Source organism: Nuphar pumila, chromosome 2 (genome assembly GCF_984573655.1).
Source record: "Nuphar pumila chromosome 2, dmNupPumi1.hap1.1, whole genome shotgun sequence".
Taxonomy (NCBI): Eukaryota; Viridiplantae; Streptophyta; class Magnoliopsida; order Nymphaeales; family Nymphaeaceae; genus Nuphar; species Nuphar pumila.
In genome coordinates, this window is record NC_143250.1 from 4,723,471 (window position 1) to 4,745,096 (window position 21,626).

At 41.2% G+C, this 21,626-nt stretch overlaps 2 protein-coding genes across 2 annotated transcripts; both read right to left on the reverse strand.

Moving 5' to 3' along the window:
• Positions 1–826: 826 nt before the first annotated feature.
• On the reverse strand, positions 827–3,432 carry LOC149844544 (lysine-specific histone demethylase 1 homolog 2-like). The gene is made up of 2 exons (XM_089997249.1): positions 1,823–3,432; positions 827–1,680 (listed from the first exon to the last, which is right to left on the reverse strand). Exons 1-2 carry the CDS (start codon positions 3,354–3,356, stop codon positions 950–952), a joined length of 2,265 nt encoding a protein of 754 aa, XP_089853375.1. The 5' UTR covers positions 3,357–3,432; the 3' UTR covers positions 827–949.
• Positions 3,433–5,912: 2,480 nt separating this feature from the next.
• Positions 5,913–19,440, reverse strand: LOC149844545 (pentatricopeptide repeat-containing protein At1g11290, chloroplastic-like). The gene is made up of 7 exons (XM_089997607.1): positions 16,964–19,440; positions 15,003–15,061; positions 13,746–14,053; positions 8,490–8,571; positions 8,301–8,408; positions 7,719–7,877; positions 5,913–6,404 (listed from the first exon to the last, which is right to left on the reverse strand). The coding sequence occupies exons 1-7, from the start codon at positions 19,438–19,440 to the stop codon at positions 6,208–6,210; spliced, it is 3,390 nt and encodes a 1,129-aa protein (XP_089853733.1). The 3' UTR covers positions 5,913–6,207.
• Positions 19,441–21,626: the final 2,186 nt, after the last annotated feature.

Consider the following 21,626-nt stretch of genomic DNA (forward strand, 5'->3'; position numbering starts at 1 on the left):
TATGTCTGCATATTCCAGTTACTGTGTTATGCACTAATACATACAGTGAGTTCCAAGGAAATTAACAAACTTTTTACATCTTACAAGGATTTTCCCTCCTCGTTTGATATGCCAAACAATCATCCTCTTATCTAATGCACAGCTTGATACTCCTAAAGCTAAATTTCTCACATGCAGTCCATTGCATTCATCAAGTCATTAAGTGTGTGATTGCTGCTATAAGCCCATAAGTGAAACTCTATTCTGGGAGAAAGACACATTATGCTCTTGTAACTAAGAGAACCAATTAAACAAACAGAAAGTATAAAAGATTAAAGCAGCTGATTAAGTTCAACATGATACATTATCCATAGAATTAGCACATGTGACACATTATGCCAAGAGAAGAAACTATAAAAAATATGGCAGCATAGAAAGCATCAACAGATCCAGTAATCCTTGAACTAGCAGCATACTGAGAAGGAAAGGTTGAAGCAGGTAACTACAAAGAACACCTAAATTCAGTTGAATACCCATACAACATCACAGCTACATCTTCTGGAGGTTGTATTTTTAATTTCGTCCAAAAAAGTTAACCTTGATGATGGCCTCTTCTAAGATGAAAACTACACACAGTTAGCTTACAATCATTTAAATCATCATGGCATGAGGTGTTTTTGAAAGAATGATAGAATTCCACCAAAATAGCTGGACTAATCCAGCCTAATTCTGGTCAATAATTCCTTTCTTCAAACTACCAAAGTAGCACAATTTTCTTTTGATCCTGTAAGGCAATAAGGACTTTGGACTTCCTTTGGCTCCTTTTGACAAAATTAGATACAGATATTAAGTTGTCTTCTTTGTGACATGGTAACTAGTCAAAACATATCTACCATTAACTAGCTGCCAAGAATATTCAATGAAGGATGCTCAAAAACATGCTTCAAGAACTTTTTGTTTGTAGTAGCTATCATGTTTTTGCAGAAGAAAAGCGGTTTCGTCCACGGCATTTCCGTGCACCAGCAATGCTGGCAACTAAACAGTTTCCTAGCGCTCCTAAGCCTCTACTTCCCATTAGCCTCAACCCAATATTTCTGTAGAGATAAATCAGCTTACTTTCATCGCCTCCACTCACCAAGTTAAGCTCATATGCCCTTTCCCGAGATACAACAGCATATAGGTGTAATTGTAGGTGAGATGAGTGTTGATTTCTAGCATTTAATCCATGCCTTGAGTTGTTAGTGCCACAAGCCTCACTCTTAGCTTCTCCAAAAGAAATCCTCATAATCCCCACTGAGTTGGGGTCATCTGTTGTAGGATCAAATACAAAGGAGAACTTTCCAAACACTAAATCAGGATTTTTAAACAGATCAATAAGAGCATCCTCTGACTGTTCTGAACTCGGCACAGATTTCACTATATCAGTCTGCCTATTTCTAGCAGCAAGAAGAATGTGTGAAGCCTCCCGTAGTCCACTCAGAAAAGCACCATGCATGGTGGCAGGATATTGCCGGTTTGTAGCTTCACCAGCAAAGAAAAGCCGACCATCCCCCACATTCTCAGCAAGAATATCATAATCATCACCAGATGACCCAACTCTGACATGCGAGTATGAACCATATGACAGAGGATCGCTTCCCCATCTAGTACATATTGTTTGAATGGGGTTCGGCACATCAACACCTCTGGGTTTATAGATACCTGCAACCGTGATAAAAAAATATTCTTACGTAAGAGAGAACAATAGGATTCCTTTGACTGAAGATAGAAAATTATACGAGAAACATAAAGATTATATATAAGAGAAAATAATTGTATCAGGACACCCGCTCAACAGACACACCTCTGAGGACACTCAAAACCCTGTGAAGTGAATGGGTTGGTTCTGTGCTTTCAAAACTTATTGCAGCTTCACCTGCCACCAAAGCTATAAGAACTGGGCCACCAGCAACCATGTGATAGCTATAGAACAAGAAGAATTCGCCTCTCCTTGAACTATCCTCATTGATCCAACCAAATGTGTCAAGCTCTTCCCCCCAGAAGACATGGGGGAATATCATGGCAACTTTGTTGAGCAAACCAAAACCCAACCTGTCTATTGCATCAAGTTTCCATTTAGGCAACTCTGGAAAGAACGTTATGGACCGACGCTTGAGGACACCAAGTGGCACAGTGCAGAGCACCATATCAGCTTGAAACACTTGACCTCCAGCTACCACTTCCACACCCCTACTCCCATATCTAATTGTATCCACAGTCTTCCCATAGAAAATAGGCACATTGTCGCACATTGCATTGATCAAGCGACCATTGCCCCCTGTAAGCAAACAATGATCCCCACCCATTTCATATGGATCATCCTGATCCCAGAATGCAAGTGACAATTGTGACAAGAGTCCAGCATTTGCATACTCCAAATTTGCCAGATGCCAATCGAGAAGCTGTTTTTCGTTCACATCCCGTGCCACGCCGTAGACCTGCCTGAATGTCTCCAGAGCAGTGCCCAGGGAAATCCCTGCCGCAGATTCTACCCCTATGGTTTGTCTTAGTTGTGTAGCTTTGTCCAACAATTTGTTAAAGATGAACTCGACCTTCGAATCAGTTTCCTCGTCCACTGGCGATCCATCTGGTCTATACAGAGGGCATTTATCCCTCACCTTGTGAAGAGGAAGAGACAATTGCCTTGCCAAAACTCCAAGCGGGTTTGCATGGATTCCAGTGATAACACTACCACCAAGTTCAGCTGCTCCATATTTACCTCTGCGGCCGATTTTCTTTGTATAAACTCGACCGCCAGGTCTTTTCCTTCCTTCAAGAACAATCACCTTAAACCCAAAGGCCAACAACTGCCTTGCTGCAGCTAATCCAGCAAGACCACTGCCTACAACAATCACACTCTCCATGGTAGCTTCATTGGGAATTTTGGCCCTAATAGAAGGAGAAACTCCAAAATTGATGTACCCATGAGACAAAAGGAACTCGTAAGCCGCCACAACCATCCCTTCATATTCATTGCTCACTGACTCCATAATTTGCTCCTTGTACAGCCACTTGCGCACATTATCCCTCCACATACACAGTATATGATTCCTAACCACAATGTAGTCATTCTGCTCCTTCCCTCCCAATTCATTAACCACCCCATCTCTGATCTCCTCCTCAAGCAGTGCATCGATCGGGAACCCCAACGACAAGGCAATCATCGCCTCTATTTCGGTCTCCTTCTCCAAATCCGCCATCGTCCGGTTCCGCCTCCGTGGAACACTGCCAAGATGGCTCTCCATTAATTCATCCATCTTGTTTTCATCATAGTTTTTAATCCCTGCATTCCTTCTCGGTGTTCTCCTATAGCTACTGTTTGATCCAGTATCCTCCATCTTATCACCACGAAATTAACAGAAGATGCAACTACCACCTACCCATCGACTAAAATGGATTTGGGTTAGAGGTGAAATGGGTAGGTGAAGATATGGGTGGACAAGCTTGATAACAAAAAAGAAATTGAGGTTTGGTGGTAGCTACCTTTGGTGGTGCATTCCAAAGGGCTCAACTCTTGCCGCTTCTAGGCTTCTAACCTTGGTGGGGTGGTTCTTTCCTCGTTTTCGAATTGTAATAGATACGAGGAAGCAGAATTTAGTTTTGTGGGTGGTTGGTGGGAGAGAGAGAGAGAGAGAGAGAGAGAGAGAGAGAGAGAGAGAGAGAGAACGGATTGACGCTCTTGAAATGGTGAACGGACTAAAAGGGACAAGGATAAGCCGGAATCTTAGCCGATAACGTAAACCGGGAGATGGAAGGACGGCACGTGATGATCGTTATTACGGTTTGGAAAAACGAAAAGGATTGCAAGTGAGAAGAAAACCCTATTTTTAACCCTATTCTTGGTCACCGGTCACTACGGCCAAAGCTCTCTCTCTCTCTCATGGTGATGCGACTAGTTTCGGTTTAAGGGGTTTGCCGGTGATGATCTCTCGTTCCCTCTCTCACGCTGCTGAAGCGGTAAGACTGTTAAATAGGTTTGGGCATTAAAAATCTTTAACTTCAGTTCAAAAAAAAACTGAGTCATAAATATATAAACACATTGAAAAGTAGTATTTTTTTACTAAAATTAAGATCAGGCTAAAAAGTGGCTAGAACAAATCAGTACATGGGATAAAAGAGAGAGGGGGCTAAGAAAAGGGATGGTGACTTTAGATATATTTGCCATGGATAAAAAGTGTGGCCATGCCAAAAAGGGATTAAGCAATTTTGGGCAAAAAACTTGAGAAGATTAGAGAATCGAGGTGCTATTTTATAATACCAAAATGTCCTGTAATAAAGTATAGCGTAGGTGTATTCATGACAATAAATTATTGCTCGTTGCTTTTTTCAAAATAATCAAAAGATTCATGAAGGAATTTTAAGTTTCTTTTGCTTTTGTTGTATATGATGCGTAGATTATGTTTGATGATTTACTTTAAGCATGATATTACTTTTCTAAAAGACAAAAAAAATTGCCATTTCTAAAATTGACATTCAAAGCATCCATCTAACCCATCCATCCAGTGATATATGGGATGGATGGGTCTCATTTTTAACAGTTCCCAACTATTAATGCTCGACGTCCTGGTTTCAGAGAACAAGAAAAGCACATTAATTGGCACTTTCCATTGTCTAATTTTTTTACACAAGTATTGTTGCTTCGCATTCAATTCTTTTATAATGATGCCTATCAATCCTTCCACTACATGAATAGGTACCCTGGCAACTTTTGCCGAGTTATTGCTAACCTACCTTTACGTTTGGTTTTACTGGGCCCATATGACTTCAAATCAAATTTTATTTGGAGTCATGATTCAGAATCACATGAAGTCTTATGTAATTCTGAATCTCACATAAATGAGAAAATGTCGCTCATTTGCAAAGGCAAATGAGAGTCCGCTTATCATAGCTCACTTTATGACCTTTGGTTGCTTGTGTAAATGAGATTCACTCTCATTTGTACAGAATTTGAATCTCATGTGGCGTTACCAAACATGCCTGAAGTCATCATAGCACCAGATAGTCAGAAGTGCCAAACCAGATTGCAGATACAGAGATTGAGGGAATGCCTGACAACTCAAAATTTATCATCTGAATTACTAGATACAGAGATTGAGGGAATGCCCGGCACCTCAAAATTTATCATCTGCATTACTAATCAGCTTTTGCAGGACGAGCATGCTGGCATGGGAAGAGAAGGCCTTTTCAATTTCTTTGAATGATTTTGGAAAGCCCTGTGCCCAGATACTGAGAAGTCTGGCAGTACAAGCAACCCTAACTGGGTGAAATGTTGCAAAAACCAAGGGATTGAAGACGCATAATGTCAGATAATGAGTTCTATTTCGTATTTCCTACTGTTGCCTATGAGGGCTGTTTCAGTGTGGGAGGATTTTTTTTTTTTTTTGAAGAGGAAGAGAAGAATTCATTAAGAAAATAAGTGGCAGATAAAAGAAGAGGTGACGAGGGGTCACCAACAGTTAAGGGGAGTTACAGATATAATCACCAATAGTTCGTTATGGGAGTCATGTTAACAGATGAAACTGAAAAAAAAAGAAACCTAGGCATCTTTATCCCCGCAACAGGATCTTACCAAGAGCTACAGTAATTCTACTGCTGATGATCTAGGGTGGCCATTGGCATGCACACAGCTAGACCATGAGGTTGCAAAAAAAGAGAAGCAAAACTAGGCCACCATTATGCACAACTGGTGTCTTGCCGCTGAGGGGCTATCTTCCTAGGATGTAGGAGAAAGATGGGAGCTTCATGATTGTTAAAATAATCAGTAACCCATCTTCCATGACTCCCTTTTACATTTTCTTGCTTCCTTATCAAGCTTCTATGAGAAGCCTTGAAGTTTATTCTTCAAATCAGATGGAACAAAAAGTTCTCCATTCATGAACCTAAGCCCACAACTTTTTAAAAATGCAAGAGTAATATGAGACAATAGAATCCCAATACCAAGTTATCGTTATCACATACTGCCAGTTGTATAAAATGAAGGTCAAGTTTGGAGTCAACTAAAGAGGTGGAGGAGACATTCAAGAGAGGATTTCCATAACTTACAAGAGGCAGCTATCAAGACCTCTTTTTTTAAACACAGCTGGATTGATATAATTTTCCACAATGAAATATTAAAGTAGCATGAAGAGATCATGCGACATATGAAACTCCTATCTATTTGTGAACCTTATCTTATTTCTGTGCCTCAACTCATGGAACCAGCAGGATCTTTCCGATATGTGTGCTGCCTTCCAAGATCCTATGGGCCTCTGCTGCTTCAGACAATGGAAGCACCTTGAAAATGATAGGCTTCACCTTGCCGGCCTCAATAGCAGGCCAAACATTCTTCTCAACCTCACTTACAATTATAGATTTGTTTTCAACAGTTCTGTTTCTTAGGCCAGAACCTGCATTTGTGAATTGCTTCAACATGAGCACACCAAATGGAAAATTCTATTCGAATTGTGAATGGAGAAAACTAACTACTATTTGATTGTTGGCAATTTCATTGGAAATTTATGAATTGGATCACAGATCACATACCCACAGAAAGATGAGTTAATGGCACACAGACCAAACAAAATTAGTGAATGCTTGATTTTTAGCAGCTACATCAACCACATTCACCATAGAGACAATGGTTTGATATACATGACAGACTTCTTAAAGTACCATTTTGAGAAACCGACCTTTATGTTTTTAATGGAAATTAATAAATTCGTAAAATATTTTGGATCATTTTTTGAAAGGATTTCATATATGAAGTAGAAGCTAATGATTTTTTTTTTCACAAGAAATATAGTTCAATACAGTTGGTAGATCACCATAAAAGGCACCATCATGGAAATACTTGTTAACAACAAAAGAACTTTGGTAAACTTGACAACCTCCACTGACAGCCATGAAACTATCAAATCCACCAACCACTAAGGTACCTTTTCAAGTTAAGACCACAAAGGTGATCATTTAAATTTATAAAATGAATAACCTTTCCTAGTACTTTCTCATTCTCAACAATCCTTTAAGATGATTGATGAATCTTTAGAAAATTAAAAATATCTGTAATGGGGCCAATCAATTTAAGGCATGAACCAAAATGTTTGGAATAACAGTTTCTTATAATGAGTTCAGTTTGAAGATGAAAATGTACATTATTCTGGAGGAGACATCATTGCTAGAATTCTGTTGGGGAAAATAAGTTTCAGCAGGTCAAACAGATGCCAGAAACAATTATTTACGGTTTTGATTGATTGTAGTGATACAACCAAAGTGGTGGCTGAAATGATTGACAGATATTTTCTTAAAGATTGACAGTACAATTGTACCCACTTTCTGGATGGGAGTGGGATTGATATCAAAACATGGTTTTGGTTAGGATTTTGTCACACAAAACAAGCCTATTTTCTGCCTTGCTCATGGTTGTCTGGTTGAAACTTGGTTGTAATTGTGCACAGTACCAAGATGATCACTGGAGCCAGATCCGTGCTGAGAGCATCACCAGAGGCTTACCCATTGAAGTGTTAGTATCCTACTAAAACCAGCTCAAAAAAGGTTCATGCAGTGCAATTAGAATCAGGTAGTTGCGCTGAGTCAACTGAAACCAGATGCATTAGCTCAAGGGACCGGATCATCTTGGTGGAATCTTTGACCATGTTGACTTTCTCAAAGAATTGCAATGTCAACAAATCTTTTAAAACACCGTATGGTGTTTGAAAGGATACCTTGTACCGTGAGGCGTCTTGCTATGAAACAAGTAACATTGCATTCAGCAATAGGACCACCTTGTGTGCCAATAACGAAAAGCCTTCCATCTGTGTTCAAGCTGTCCAGATTCCACTGGAAGTAAGAACCACCCACATTGTCCAGTATGAAATCAACACCTGCATAAAATTCAAAGGAAAAATCAATGATCTAGCAATGGGTAGAAAAACTAATTCACTATGAAATAAACTTTTTCTTTTTTATCTGGTTCTCTACAAGTCCATGACCAAGAGCATCCAACTGTTGTTTATCTCAAACAATAGCATTGTCCAATGCAGAAAATGGTTTTACACAAGTTGCAAGATACATATGACGACTGGAGTTCCCAACCTATGTCACATGTCGACCCCGTATTGTGTCCCCTTATATAGTGCTCATATTGAAAACTTCATAAAAATAGCTGTATCCCTGTATCCGCAGCCATATCCATGTGACATAGCTCCCAACACGTTTTGAGCATGTCTTTTGGCCTCACTAGGTGCATCCCTGATATAAGCAATTTTATAAAGCATTTCTTCATGTAATGGAATTATGGAACCAACCTTTCCCTTCTGTTTCTTCCTTAACGTGTGCAACAAAATCTTCAGTTTTGTAGTTTATGCACACATCTACCCCAAGATCCTTGCAAAATCTCAGCTTCTTGTCATTTCCTAAATAAAATTTTTTAATATCGCAGACATGTCGCTTCACATTCAAGGTTTAATTAACCATGCAAAGTGCTGATCAGTCACCTGCAGTGACAAAAACTCTTGCCCCAATATGTTTAGCTATTTGAATAGCAAATGTTCCAATTCCGCTTGATCCTCCATGAACCTGTGACAAAAATAGCTAATCATCTTAGTTCTTCCCCTTTCAATGCTGGTACTTCCAGGTACCAGAATTGAGTGATCTGGTTGTCAACGCACACCCCTCTTTTCAAAAACACAAACGTTGCACCAGCCACACCTGTGTTATACCCGACATCTATGTTGGGCTGGCATGCCTACTAAATCAAAACCATAAGCTTTATTTTCTTTATCAGAAATTCAAATCATTTTATGATACAAATTGAGAAAAACAAATAGTGATTGGACATTTTACAAAGAGGTATTTGCAATATGTAGGAAAAAAATCAAGAGATGCATTGACAATAAAATAACGAAGCAATATCGGTGAACAAAAAATCAACATTGATGCACAAAAGAAATTGCTTAAAGTCAAAACATTAGTTTTTTATTCAAGGAAAACAAAAACAGTATGTTTTCCAGACACATATCCCTGCCAATTTTCATGAAAATAAAACTATGACCACATATTCCAATTAGGCATTTATGCAATAGAAAACTACCCATGCTAGAACTCAGTCAATTGAAACTTAAAAGGTGGCCTTAAAAAGTCAGAAATCTTGCAGATTCCATAACATGACAAAGCTACAAAGAGGAAATAAGTTTTCAGGTGTAAAACAAAAGCTTTAATGTTTTGAGAGATTGCACATAAATGTCGCCAACAGGAGCTTGTTGTTAATGTGCCAACAGTTTAGTAATTCAATTGGCATTTGGGTGGTTCAACCTAATTACTCAGAATTCAAGGGTAAAGTCAGAAAAAGTGGACTGTAATCAACTGAGGACCTGAACCATGATTTTGATTTTTAGCTGGGTTGTGGAGAAAATGAACCGATGACACTAGTACTAACAGCAGCAGAGAGATTAACACCACATTCATGATAGAATCACCATGCTTTTAGTGCATTGTAAGAAGAAGCATATACTCCACAAACTTGGTATTCCTAACAAAGTCGGCTCATCTCTATTAAATCAAAGACTAGAAATCCTATCTTTCCTCATTCATTTTGTTTTCACTCAATGTTGGCAAGGTATTCGGCCAAAACATGAATAGTTTCCTCTGGCCAAGCAATCAGGTAATGATCTTATCTAAGCATGCCTGATATTGAAATTCTAATTGGACTGGGTCCAAATTGCACAACCACTCTCATGGCTGATGTTTTATCTGACAAAATGTCGAGCTTACCTGAGAAAGGAGCATGTTGGCAGGACATAGACGTAGAAAAGAACGTCACATAGAGCACATACGCAAAAAACAAAATCATGAGCAATAGCAGGTCAAAAATGAAATGAAAAAGCATGAAAATAAAAATGAAACAGAAAACGACTCGACATAAATCGTTATCATTTGTTCAAAGTAGAAGATGAAGTTTAAGAACCATCAATTACATTGTCACAAGGATATAGCCGTAGGATACATACTTCCAGCAATCACTGTGGTATGCTCCTATAGAAGCAACATAACAGGACCAATGTATGAAGCGAAAACGAAGTATCCTTGTGATATGACCATGAAGAGCTTGACAGTCACAACATCAAACTAATTTAACCCTTGTACGCAGACTTCCTGTTTACCGTTAAACATATATGGAACTACAATTATAGATATTCACAACAAGAACATAAGTCGCAAACAATTACCAGAAAATTCTCCCCAGAAGATAAGTGGCTCATCATAAAAACAGTTGACCATATAGTACAAGCAACCTCAGGAAAGCTGACCGCATCTCTTAAAGAAACACCTTGTGGAATGGGAAGAACCTGACCCGCTGGGACTGCAACCTTTTCTGCATATCCTCCTCCACTAAGAAGGGCACTGTAACACTCCCCCCATCGTGGGGGGGTTACGGAAGGAGAAGGGGACGACACCCCTTCCTCTCTCACGAAGCAGATCGTGGGAGAGGAAGCGGGCTGCCCCCAGTTAATGCTGAAGGAGAGAGGGGGTAACCGACCAACCCCCATGGCTATAAAAGCCATGGGGGGGCCTCCTCTCATTTCCCTGTTCAATCACCAGAGGAGCAGAGAGGGAGCGTGAAGGGAGAATCGGGAGGAGTGTTGCAGTCGTCGGTCACCGTCAGGTAAGCCTCTCCCTCTCGTTGGTTGGCTAAGCATGGGGTCGCCGGCAACCTCACAGTTGCCGGTGAGTTGCAACAAAAGAGGGACAGGGAGAGCCCTGTCCTTGCCTGGCAATAGAAGGAGAACGATAAAGGGGTTTCCCCTCTGTTGTTGCTCTCGTTCGTTGTCTAAACACGGGGGTCGCCGGCAACCTCACAGTTGCGGGCGAGTTGCAGCAAAACAGGGACAGGGAGAACCCTGTCCCTGCATTTCAATAGAAGAAGGAGAGTAATCGAGGGATTTTCCCTCTGCTGCTGGCACCACTGATGACGAAAACGGGGAAGGGAGGATCGCCTGCTGCAAGGAGGCGGGAGGTCTGGCCGTTGCCCTCATCATCGCAGGCACCGGCCCATCGGCAGAGGTTGCAACAGTTCGACAACAATGATGTTGTTGGAACTGTTGCAGAGAACAAAAAATTATGAAGTGGATAGGTGCGTTGTGACAGCAGACCGTATTAGTCTATACGGACCGAGTCGGGTCTGAAGTAGTAGCAGACTGAGTCGGGTTTGTAATGGTGGACCGTTTCGGTCCAGACCAAAGGTGGACCCAATATGGGTCAGACCGACTAAGTCTAGACCAAGACAAATCAGATGCGTGTGCGATTGATTTATAGAGTGCGGTAGAAAAATCGAAGTAGCAAAGACTCAATTTTTCCATTACAAATTGGATTCGGGTTTGGATCTCAGTTTGGACCCAAAACTCAAATGGATTCATTTAGACGACCTGATTTAGATCCAGACAAACCCTTTTCAAGCAGGTTTGGATCAAGAATACCGAATCCATGATCCAAATCATAGTTGAGTTGAGGACCTAAGTGGTCAAATGTTATTATGAGTGTGGATCTTAAAGTAACATGAAGTAAAGATGACATAGAGGTCATTGAAAGAGCAAAAAAACCATTTTGCCCTTGATATGCCTACAAAATATACAAGGCATAGCTAAGTGCCCGAAGTCAGATCTATGTGATTCTTGAATCCATGGATTCTACTGCTTGGGTAGAATCTATTAGTAGGGATTTGTGAACAAAATGGAGTCAGAGTTTGACAATTAAGTTTAAGGGTGTTTTGGTAATTTTGATGATACGAGGTATTCGTTGTTTTCAGATCAAGGGTTGCAATTGGAATTTAAGCATTCCAGGTAAGTGAACATTTGCAAATTCCTCCTTGATTAATTAAAACACATGCTAATTAGTTTAGGCATCTTTATATATGATTTCATGTGCTTTAAGTATGCTAGTTTGGTTTATTGTAAAGAGACACTGTTTTGCATGCCTAAGAATCTATAAAGTTCAAGTGTGATGCTTAAATCTGATCATGCATAATTTCTGAGTTATGAAATAAAAGTGGCATGACATGATTGTATGTATGAGATTGATGTGTTATGTGAAAATTGAGGGTAGAGTTCCAGAGTCTCAGGGTAGGTATTACCTTAGGAAATGTCACGCTTATGCCTTGGGAGGGGCATTGTAAGTATCGTGAATTAATCTGTGGTGGGTTGTCATCCTTAACAGTTCAGACATGTAAACATGTGTTAAAAGTAATTAGTGGATATACATTGAGGATTGTATAACGCACTAAATTCAAGATGTGAATGTTGAGTAAAAGTTGTTATAGGATGACCACCCGGTGTGTGATGGGAACTCTACTAGGAGGCATGGTCTAGGGTAATGTTGAGGTGTGTACCTCATGAGTAACCTGGGAATATCTCAGACGTTTCTAGGTGACCCTTAGGGGTTAAAACATTGTCCGCTAGACACATGTAGGACGTAGCATGAACCACAAAACCTTGGGGGCAGGTATAGCTCCTTGAGACACCTTGGGAGCAGGTATAGCCACCCTGGCTCTTCGGCTAGCTACCGTTTGAGTCTCTTCGCTCTCGGCTTGCAACCGGCGAGCTGCTGCAGCACCTGTGTCCGTAGTCTGGGCCGATTTGGACTACGTTATTTATGAGTGGTTCATAAGTCTGACCAACATTGTAGACTCTGAGTTGTCTACATGGGTTGCTACGCCCGAGGAGGCTATGTCCGGAATAGCCGATTAGAGTAGAAGAGTTGTTTAAAAATGATAATAGAGATGCAGTAAAGGAGGTAAAACTCATAACTAACATGTGTGCATAAGTAGCAAACTAAATTAAGACTAGGAGCTTAGAGCTTACTACAGTTGCAACGGTCGTGTCTATTTGTAAATGGAATCTTACTGGGTTATAAACTCACCCTCTTCTTTTGGTTGCAACTGTAGGTTCATGGACTGCTGTCACCACTCACAGGACTTAGTACGACATCAGCCATATCAGAAGTATGGTTTTCCTTTACTTTTTATTCTGCTTTTGTCTTTGGATGGTTATGATATTGTAAATGGATGTATGGACCTTCAAGTATTGAATAAAAGAAGAAAAAAAAAATTGGCACGATTTTGAGCTATTTTTGAGATTATTGAGTAATTTCCCTCTGGGAACTAACATCCACGACCCCGAGCTCGAGAGGCTCCGGATCGGGTCGTTACAGGCACAGACCTGCAAAAGATCATCATCATCAAACCTTATCCCAATTACATGGAGTCTGATAAAAGTGAAATTTGGCCGTTGCTGGGATCCCAGGTAGCCCGCCTGCATGTCAGGCGGGAACACTCATCACTATACTACAACGACTTGATACTACAACTAACAACTTCATTATATCAGACCGATCATGAACTATGCAACATGATATATAACAACCCAAGTTATCATGATTTTCTCAGTGTCATCTCATGAGACATGATATATCAATCACATTTCAGCACATCATGTAATGCAACTCGATTTATCTGTGAAGTGAATGATGGATGCGTTTCCTAGAATAGTAGAATCAAGAGTTAAACCATAGAAATTTCACCAACATAACAATCCATTGAAACCCAACATTTTCTCATCTCACATACTGAACAACCAAACACATAAACCGCCATATTTCGATATACCCAACTTGGGGAAACCACAAATAGCAGAAAAACACCAAGAATTTATGCAGAATTGAGCTGTTTTTTCCAGTAGGAATGGAGATGGGGAGTTCACCTGATCGCCGATGGCCCACCGGGTGACGTTCTTCCCGACGGCCTCGATGATGCCGGAGCACTCAAGGCCAGGGTAAGGAGATGCTCCCTTGGGTGGAGGGTAGCGGCCCAGCCTCTGCAGGGTGTCCGCCCGGTTCAAGGCCGTCGCGGCCACCTTGATCAGAACTTCATCGTCTCTGATTTTGGGGTCCTCCACTTCTTGAATCTCAAGAACTTCCGGGCCTCCCGGCTTCGTTATCACGACCGCCCTTATTTTTCCGGCGACGGAAATTTTGAGAGAGAGAGAGAGCCGAAAAGCGATCAACCTTACTTAAAAGTGAAACTCAACAAAGCGTTGAGACCCACAAAACACCAATAACACAAAACAGAACACTCATAGAGGACCACAAACATCTATATGAGGATTAGGGGTGGCAATCGGTGGGTCGGGTTCGCGGGTCGGGTTCGCGGGTCAGCATACCTCAACCCGAACCCGACCCGTTTAATAAACGGGTAACCCAACATGACCCACCAACCCATTTAATAAATAGGTTGGGTCGGGTAAACGGGTTTTCAGGTTCGCAGGTCAGGTTGGCGGGTTGACGGATCGGGTTGGCAGGTAGGCAGGTTGGCGGGTCGGGTTGGCGGGTTGACGGGTTGGGTTGGCAGGTCGACCCACCCGCCTAACCCGTTTATTAAACGGGTCAGCTGGGTTGGCGGGTTGGCATACCCCCAACCCGAACCCGACCTATTTAATAAACGGGTTACGCGGGTCGACCCATTTATTAAACGGGTTGGCTTAAGCCCAACCCGAACCTGCCTAAGAGGCGGGTTGGCGGGTCGGGTTGACGGGTCGTGTCAGAAATTGCCACCCCTAATGAGGATCGGTTTGTGGCAGAGGCAGGTCTTTAAGATATATGCGTAAGATAACATACGAACTGGACATCCAGAAAAGTAGCATCATTTCTGGCCATCCATATGAATTCCACCACACTGTAAACAACCAAACTCTCCAAATAGTCCTCCACTTCTTTTCGCATCTACTTATAGAAGGGTCGATGATAAGATCTAATGCAAAGCAACCCTCCTGCACAACAACTGATGGAGCCCTTCAAGTTTTAGAAAACAATTCTTGAAACACTTCACACGACCAGAAAAGATGTTGTGTAGTTTCTTCAGCCTGTCGACAAAGCACACACCAACTGGGAAACTGAAAACCCATCCTCTTGATATTGTTATGGGCCTGTATCCGGTCATAAAGAATCAATCAAGCCAATACCTTGGTCCTCGGAGATAGTCCCTTCGCCCATAGAGCATTGTTGAAGATCCAGCCCTGACCTGGAGGCAAAAGAGAATGGTAGATCTTGTGGACTTGGAAAACTCCCGCATTCGAGACTGCCCATTGAAGCCAAGATCCGTCTACCCCCTATGTCCAAGTCTCTGTCAAGAAACAAACGCAATGCACTAAACCACATTTTCCTCAAATGCAATGTGTATGGTCCACGAGCCCCCCGACGAACAGCAAGCGAATCGATTAGACCATATTTTAGCCGGAGGAAGTTTGCACATGCATCCTGTGACGTATGAGCCAACCAACACTGCTTCACAGCCAATGCCACACTCCTTTTACGCAAAGCAAAAATTCCTAAGCTAGCCATAGTCCTTGGCATAACGATGGAGTTCCATCCCACCAAGTGCCTCTTATAAGGTCCATTTACACCACGCCACAAAAACTTTGACATTTGCATGAATACAAGAAAGAGAGAGAGAGAGAGAAAGAGAGAGAGTTGGGCCAAATGGGCAGGCGGCCACAATTTAGGCGTTTACATGAAGACTTCTCTTGGAATTTATACGGTGAAATATTTGCATGAATACATGAGTGAATTTGAAGAAAAAGGCTTACCAGTCGACGAAGGCAACATTGGTAGAATGGAGGATCTTTTTGGGGTTGCAAACGGGTCGGATAGTCGGGACAGCTTGATCTGAAGCTGGATACGGATAATGAGTCATGGTTCCGGTTTCATGTCCAGATCCGATCCTGACCTTAATGTTTTGGTATAGTTTTGGATCTGGTTATGATATGAGACCTGCTGCACTGGATCCACTGAAAGCAGGTAAAATGATTTTCTAGTGAGGTTGTTGAAATGGGTTAGTAAGACCAAGTTCTGACCCGGAGCTAGACATATTTGTTTATCCAGCTCTGATCCAGACCTGAGTCAAGCAGATAATATCTTCTCCAAATTTGACCCTGATTTGGATATATGCCATCCGAATACAATAATATGAGTCGGTTCTGGATCCAACCTGGGTCAGAGCTCCAACCCATATGCATCTCACTTCTTTCAGATTTTTTCCTGAAAGACCATCGACAGTGAGAGCCACTTTTAGGTCGGACCTCCGATCTGGATTTGATACTATTTTGATGACACGGATTTAGAAAAACGGATCCGTTTGAGTATTTTGAATCTCAGATCAGACTTGGCTTTATTTGATAAGACAACATTTGGATCTGGGTTCATGTTGGAGTCTGATTTGTACAGATTCATTTAATCTATTGCCTTCAACCTCGTTTTTTTTGGGATCTTTTTGCAGTATCCAATTCCAACCCCACTTCTTCAATCTAGACTGGATCTGGGTTCATGTTGGAGTCTGATTTGTACAGATTCACTTAATCTATTGCCTTCAACCTCGTTTTTTTTGGGATCTTTTTGCAGTATCCAATTCCAACCCCACTTCTTCAATCTAGACTGGATCTGGATCTTATTTCGGGTCTGCTCCTTCATATGTCAGTTTTGAAACCAAATCAACCATAATTGGGTCTTGAGTTGTGAAGACAATCGGCTGCCAAAGTTTCATAATTTCATTAGATTTTAGATTTTGAAGGTGCAGCAAAATAGTGTGGCCATCTAGTAGCAACCTCCATAAATTTTAAGTGGCAGTTTAGAAATTAATAACAAAGGTGTTGGCTCAGCTTCACACATGCCAGTACAACAAAGTGACTTTGATATTGTTAGCAGCAACCAATTTTGGCTTGTCAATGGTTTCTATATGAAAATCAACATAAGCATTTTATAGGCACATTGCATGCTCATACCCTGATCCGTTTTATTGTTTATATCAACTGGTTTATAGATATCTTTGTTATGTATCTACCTAAATGAATGCATGATAACAGATTCACCATGCTTTGTCTACCAGTAATCTCCACATGAACACGAACCCCTTTTGAAATGATGAAACCTGTAATTATCCCTGAGAACTACATCTCTGCCTGTAACTAAAGAAATGTACTTTATAGCAGAGTGACAATCACTGCATACTCTAAGGTTTTTCATGACCCTGATCACAACTCCTGGTGTTGCATACAGAAGGCCGAAGGTAATGGCAAGTTTCTCACTGTGGTAATATAAAGATTGTTCCCTCTTTGCACTATCCAACTCTAATGATGCACAGGTGATATTCGGGATATAGCCTACTTCTTTGATCAAACCAATCAAGGCATCCAGTTTCTTGTATATTTCATCGGATTGTGGGTGTTTTCGATCCTCAACCACAAAAGAATGCACTTCACCTCTCATCTCTATCCAACTAATACCATGGTACTTCTTGATTCCTCTTGCTTTCATCAAATCCCTTATGTTTTTAGCTTCATCCAATCTACCAAGGGAAGTGTAGATGTTAGTCAGGAGCACATATGTGATTGCTTCATCGGGTTCCATTTCAATTAGAAATTTAGCAACTTTGCTTCCAATCTCAATGTTTCCATGTTTCCGGCATGCACCCAGCAAGGCCCACCAAACATAAGGACCCGGCTGGAAAGGCATGTTAGCTATAAGTTTCTCTGCTTCATCAAATTGGCCAGCTCGAGCCAATATATCAACAGCACATGCATAGTGCTCATAGCTCAACTCAATCCCATAATTTTCTTTAACTGAATAGAAGAATTCAAGACCCGTGTCAACAAGGCCAGCATGGTTACAAGCTGAAAGAACTCCTAGTACTGTTATGGTATCGGGTTTCATTCCTTCCCTTTGCATCCGTTCAAAGAGCAGAAGAGCTTCACTAGCAACCCCGTGTTGAGCAAGAGCAGATATCATGGCATTATATGAAGCAACCATAGGTTTTGCCACTGATTCAAAGATCTTCCTTGCTTCCACGACGCAACCACAGTTTGCATACATGGTCACAAGTGAATTATTCATGGGTCTATCCCAAAAGAAACCACTTTTAATGCCCTGACTGTGAATCTGCTTACCAATTTCTAGTGATGATAACTTGGCACAGGCTGCAAATGCGGCTGAGTATGTGAATGGATTCGGCTTGACACCCTGTTGCAAGACTTGACGAAAAATCCTGAGGGCTTCTTCAGCTTCACCATTCTGCACATTCGCTGCAATTATACAAGACCACGAAGGCACATCCTTCGACTCAATATCCTCAAAAGCATAACGAGCTTCCTCAAGGCTTTCGTTAGCAGAGTACATGGCAGCTAGAGCTGTTCCTACAAAAGGATCCCTTTGAAACCCAGTTTTGATTATAAGACCATGTAATCCTTTGTACTCTTTGAAGATACCGATGCTTCTTGCTGCACCAGCAAGCACAGCAGGAAATGTGAACTTGTCTAGCACAAGCCCCTCATTTCGCATCTTTCTAAAGAGCAAGAAGGCATCTTCACCTTTGCCCTGCAAACTATAACCCCCAATCAATGAGTTCCATGTAACCACAGTCCGCTCATTCATATTATCAAATAATTTCCTTCCTTTCTTGAGCTCCCCACATTTCACATACACATCAACAAGTGCGCTTCCCATGACAGTATCCGAAATAAATCCATGAATAACCACTTGGGCATGAACCTGTTCCCCCACAGCAATTGCTTCCATCCCTGTACAAGCTCTCAATATACTGCTAAAAGTGAATTCTGTGGCAGCAACCCCACTCTCTTTCATCTCAATATACAATAACAAACACTCTAAGTAAAGTCCATGTTCAGCTGATTGTCCAATTATCGAATTCCATGTGGTAGAGCTCTTGTGTAGAGTAGCATAAAAAACTCTGTAAGCATCATCTATGGAAGCAGAACTGGCATACAAATCAATCAGAGCATTACCCACAAACTCATTCTCTACATAACCAGTCTTAATCGAAAAAGAATGAAATTGTTCTCCTTGAGATAAAGCATGGTGTTGTTCACAAGCCTTAATGATAGGCGAGAGTGTGAATTGGTCAGGCTTATATCCATCCAATAACATCTCTCTAAACAAAAACAAAGCTTCATCCAAAGCTCCGTAGCTACAATACCCAGAAATCATTGTATTCCAAGCCAACAGGTTCTTAAGAGTAGTCTCATCAAACACTTGGTGTGCAAGACTTAAGCAGCCACATTTGATGTAATTATTGAGAAGGCTTGAGAGCACAAACCCATCCAACTCAAATCCTCTCTTGATGATATGAAGGTGGATGTAGACCCCACCCTCAAGAAATCTACGCCTAGTGCAGGACTGAAGAAGGGATCCATATGAGAAGGAAGAGGAGGGTGAATTGTTGGAATAGAAGAACTCAAACGCTTCTCTGAGCTTGTTGTTCTCACACAACCTCCTCAGTCCCTCATTGAAACTCCTACTTTTGGGGGACCAACTTATGGATCTCTTCTTTGGTAGCTCCAGAAAAGTTGGACCTATTGGATGCAGATTGCCAGGGCACTGTAAAAGTTCCATTGAGTGCAGATTGCTGGAGAACTGTGAAAGCACCAATCAACTGATCCAAGAAACAGAGATATACATGTCTATCCTTCCAAGACTTTCATGCTGATGTCAAAAAAGTGATGGAGTGAATTTTTGCCTGTGATAATTGACATGGCAATAAACAGTCCGGATATAGGTAGATTCCGATCCACTTATGCAAGCAGCTTGGGTCCAATGTCATAACGCTGGTTATCAGAGCCCCAAGGGGGGTTGGCGTAGTGGGGTGAGACCTTGGTTGTTAGACGGGCAGTCAAGGTTTCGATTTTCATGGACGCCGTCTCTCTGCGCAAGTCAACTCGTAGCATAAGTCCTGGGACACTGGTCCTAGTTTCGGAGTTTTAGGCTGCTGGCACGGTGACGGTAGGTATGGCAGGTAGAGCCAGTGCGACCAGGTCTTCGAGCTGGGTTGCCATTGCTAAGGGCTGTCGATGACCCCACCCGAAGAATATCTGCTTTGGCAGGGAACTTAGTCATAAAAAAAAACATATTAATGTTGCAATACAAACATGAAAATTCCAAAACCAACTTTGCGATAATCGTATCAAATCGGCCAAAAATCGATTTTAAAGTGAGCATGGTCTAATTCTTTTTTATTTATTTAATATATTAAAGTGGCTTATAGATTTTTTTCTCTAGTATTCGAGATCGATTCACACCCTATACCGAATCTGATGACATTGTTTAAAACAACTGATATTTTGAAAATATTGATTTTCAGGGCTGGACAATGGGCGGGCCGGGGGTGTTTAATGGATGGGCTTGGTCGAGCAGTTGGTGGTCTGGGCCTGGTCAAACCTGACCCATTGACCAACCGGGTTGGACTTAAGCCATTGGGCCTGGGTCTAATACAAAAACCCACAGCCCGCCCATTAGGCCCATAAGCTTAATTCCGACCAGGTCGGACCAGTTCCAAGTCATCGTATATCCCATTTGTTTTTTTTGAATTCCTATGTTACTTTAACAAAAAAAAAAATTTAATATAAAAGAATATATGGGATCTAAGATGGATCCATATTTTGAATTACATACTTAACCTAACAACATAGATGTGATCCATATATATAAAGAGAGAGAGAAGAGAGAGAGAGATTCTGCCGCTTCAAAAATCGTCGGTTTTGGCATTTCTTCTCACATCTAACACATCTAACAACATAGATGTGATCTATAGGTTTTGTTTAGTAGAAACCCGCATTTGGATCACGGGAAATCTGATCTATATACAGGTTTTTTTGGTGATCCAAAATTAATGGTTATGAAGGTACCGGTTGTTTCCGGCTCATAAAAACATGTTTTTTCTTCCAAAAAAACATGATCCAAGAGTTATACGAGAAATGAGATCTAATATGTTCAGTTTTCATATATATACATGGTTTAAGCTCGGTTCTAGTTAAGCCTAGTTTTTCCTAAAAAATATGTTTGCTTTTAAAGATATTGTGCGCTATACAATCATAATATTTTTAAAATATCACCAATATTTGCTTCACAGATTGGATAGTTTCCATGGGAACCTATATGAACAGGTCAACATTGTAGTAAGAAAAGGTTAGGGGATTGACCCCTCAGTTAACCGAGGGGTCACATGTTTAATTCCCATGGGGGCTATGCTCGGTTTCCATATTAAAATATTAAAAACAGAAAAGAAAAGAAAAGGGAAAAGGATGAGATTTCTAATGAATCTAGATCTTGTCTTGGATCTAAAACAAACTCAAAGCTGGATTTGCTTAGCCTTACAACCCATGTTCATTTATCCATCATACTCTACACTTGAAGGTATGTTTGATGGCTTGTCTAGGGTTGAATGAAATGAACAAAAACAGAATATTGGTTTTGTTCATTCATGAAGAACTCTTCTTAAGTCTAACGTTTGTTTGGATCGTACTCAAATGCTATGTTCCAAATGTTTAGGCAGCAGTACCGCCACTTCAAGTGGCGCCAATTGGGTTGCAGTCTGTATACCGGCCGAGTCATGCAGTAAAGCTGAAACATCGTGTAGGTGGTGCTGCCAACGCTTCCGGTGGCACTAGCCACTCTGGCTGCCGGAGCGGCTCAGATCAATCAAGATACTGGGTAAACCCAATCGTTCATCGGCCCGTTGGGACGTTGGGTAAACCCATTTGGTCGCAACGCTGGCTTTTGCTCCTTTAGAAAGAGTCGAGCAC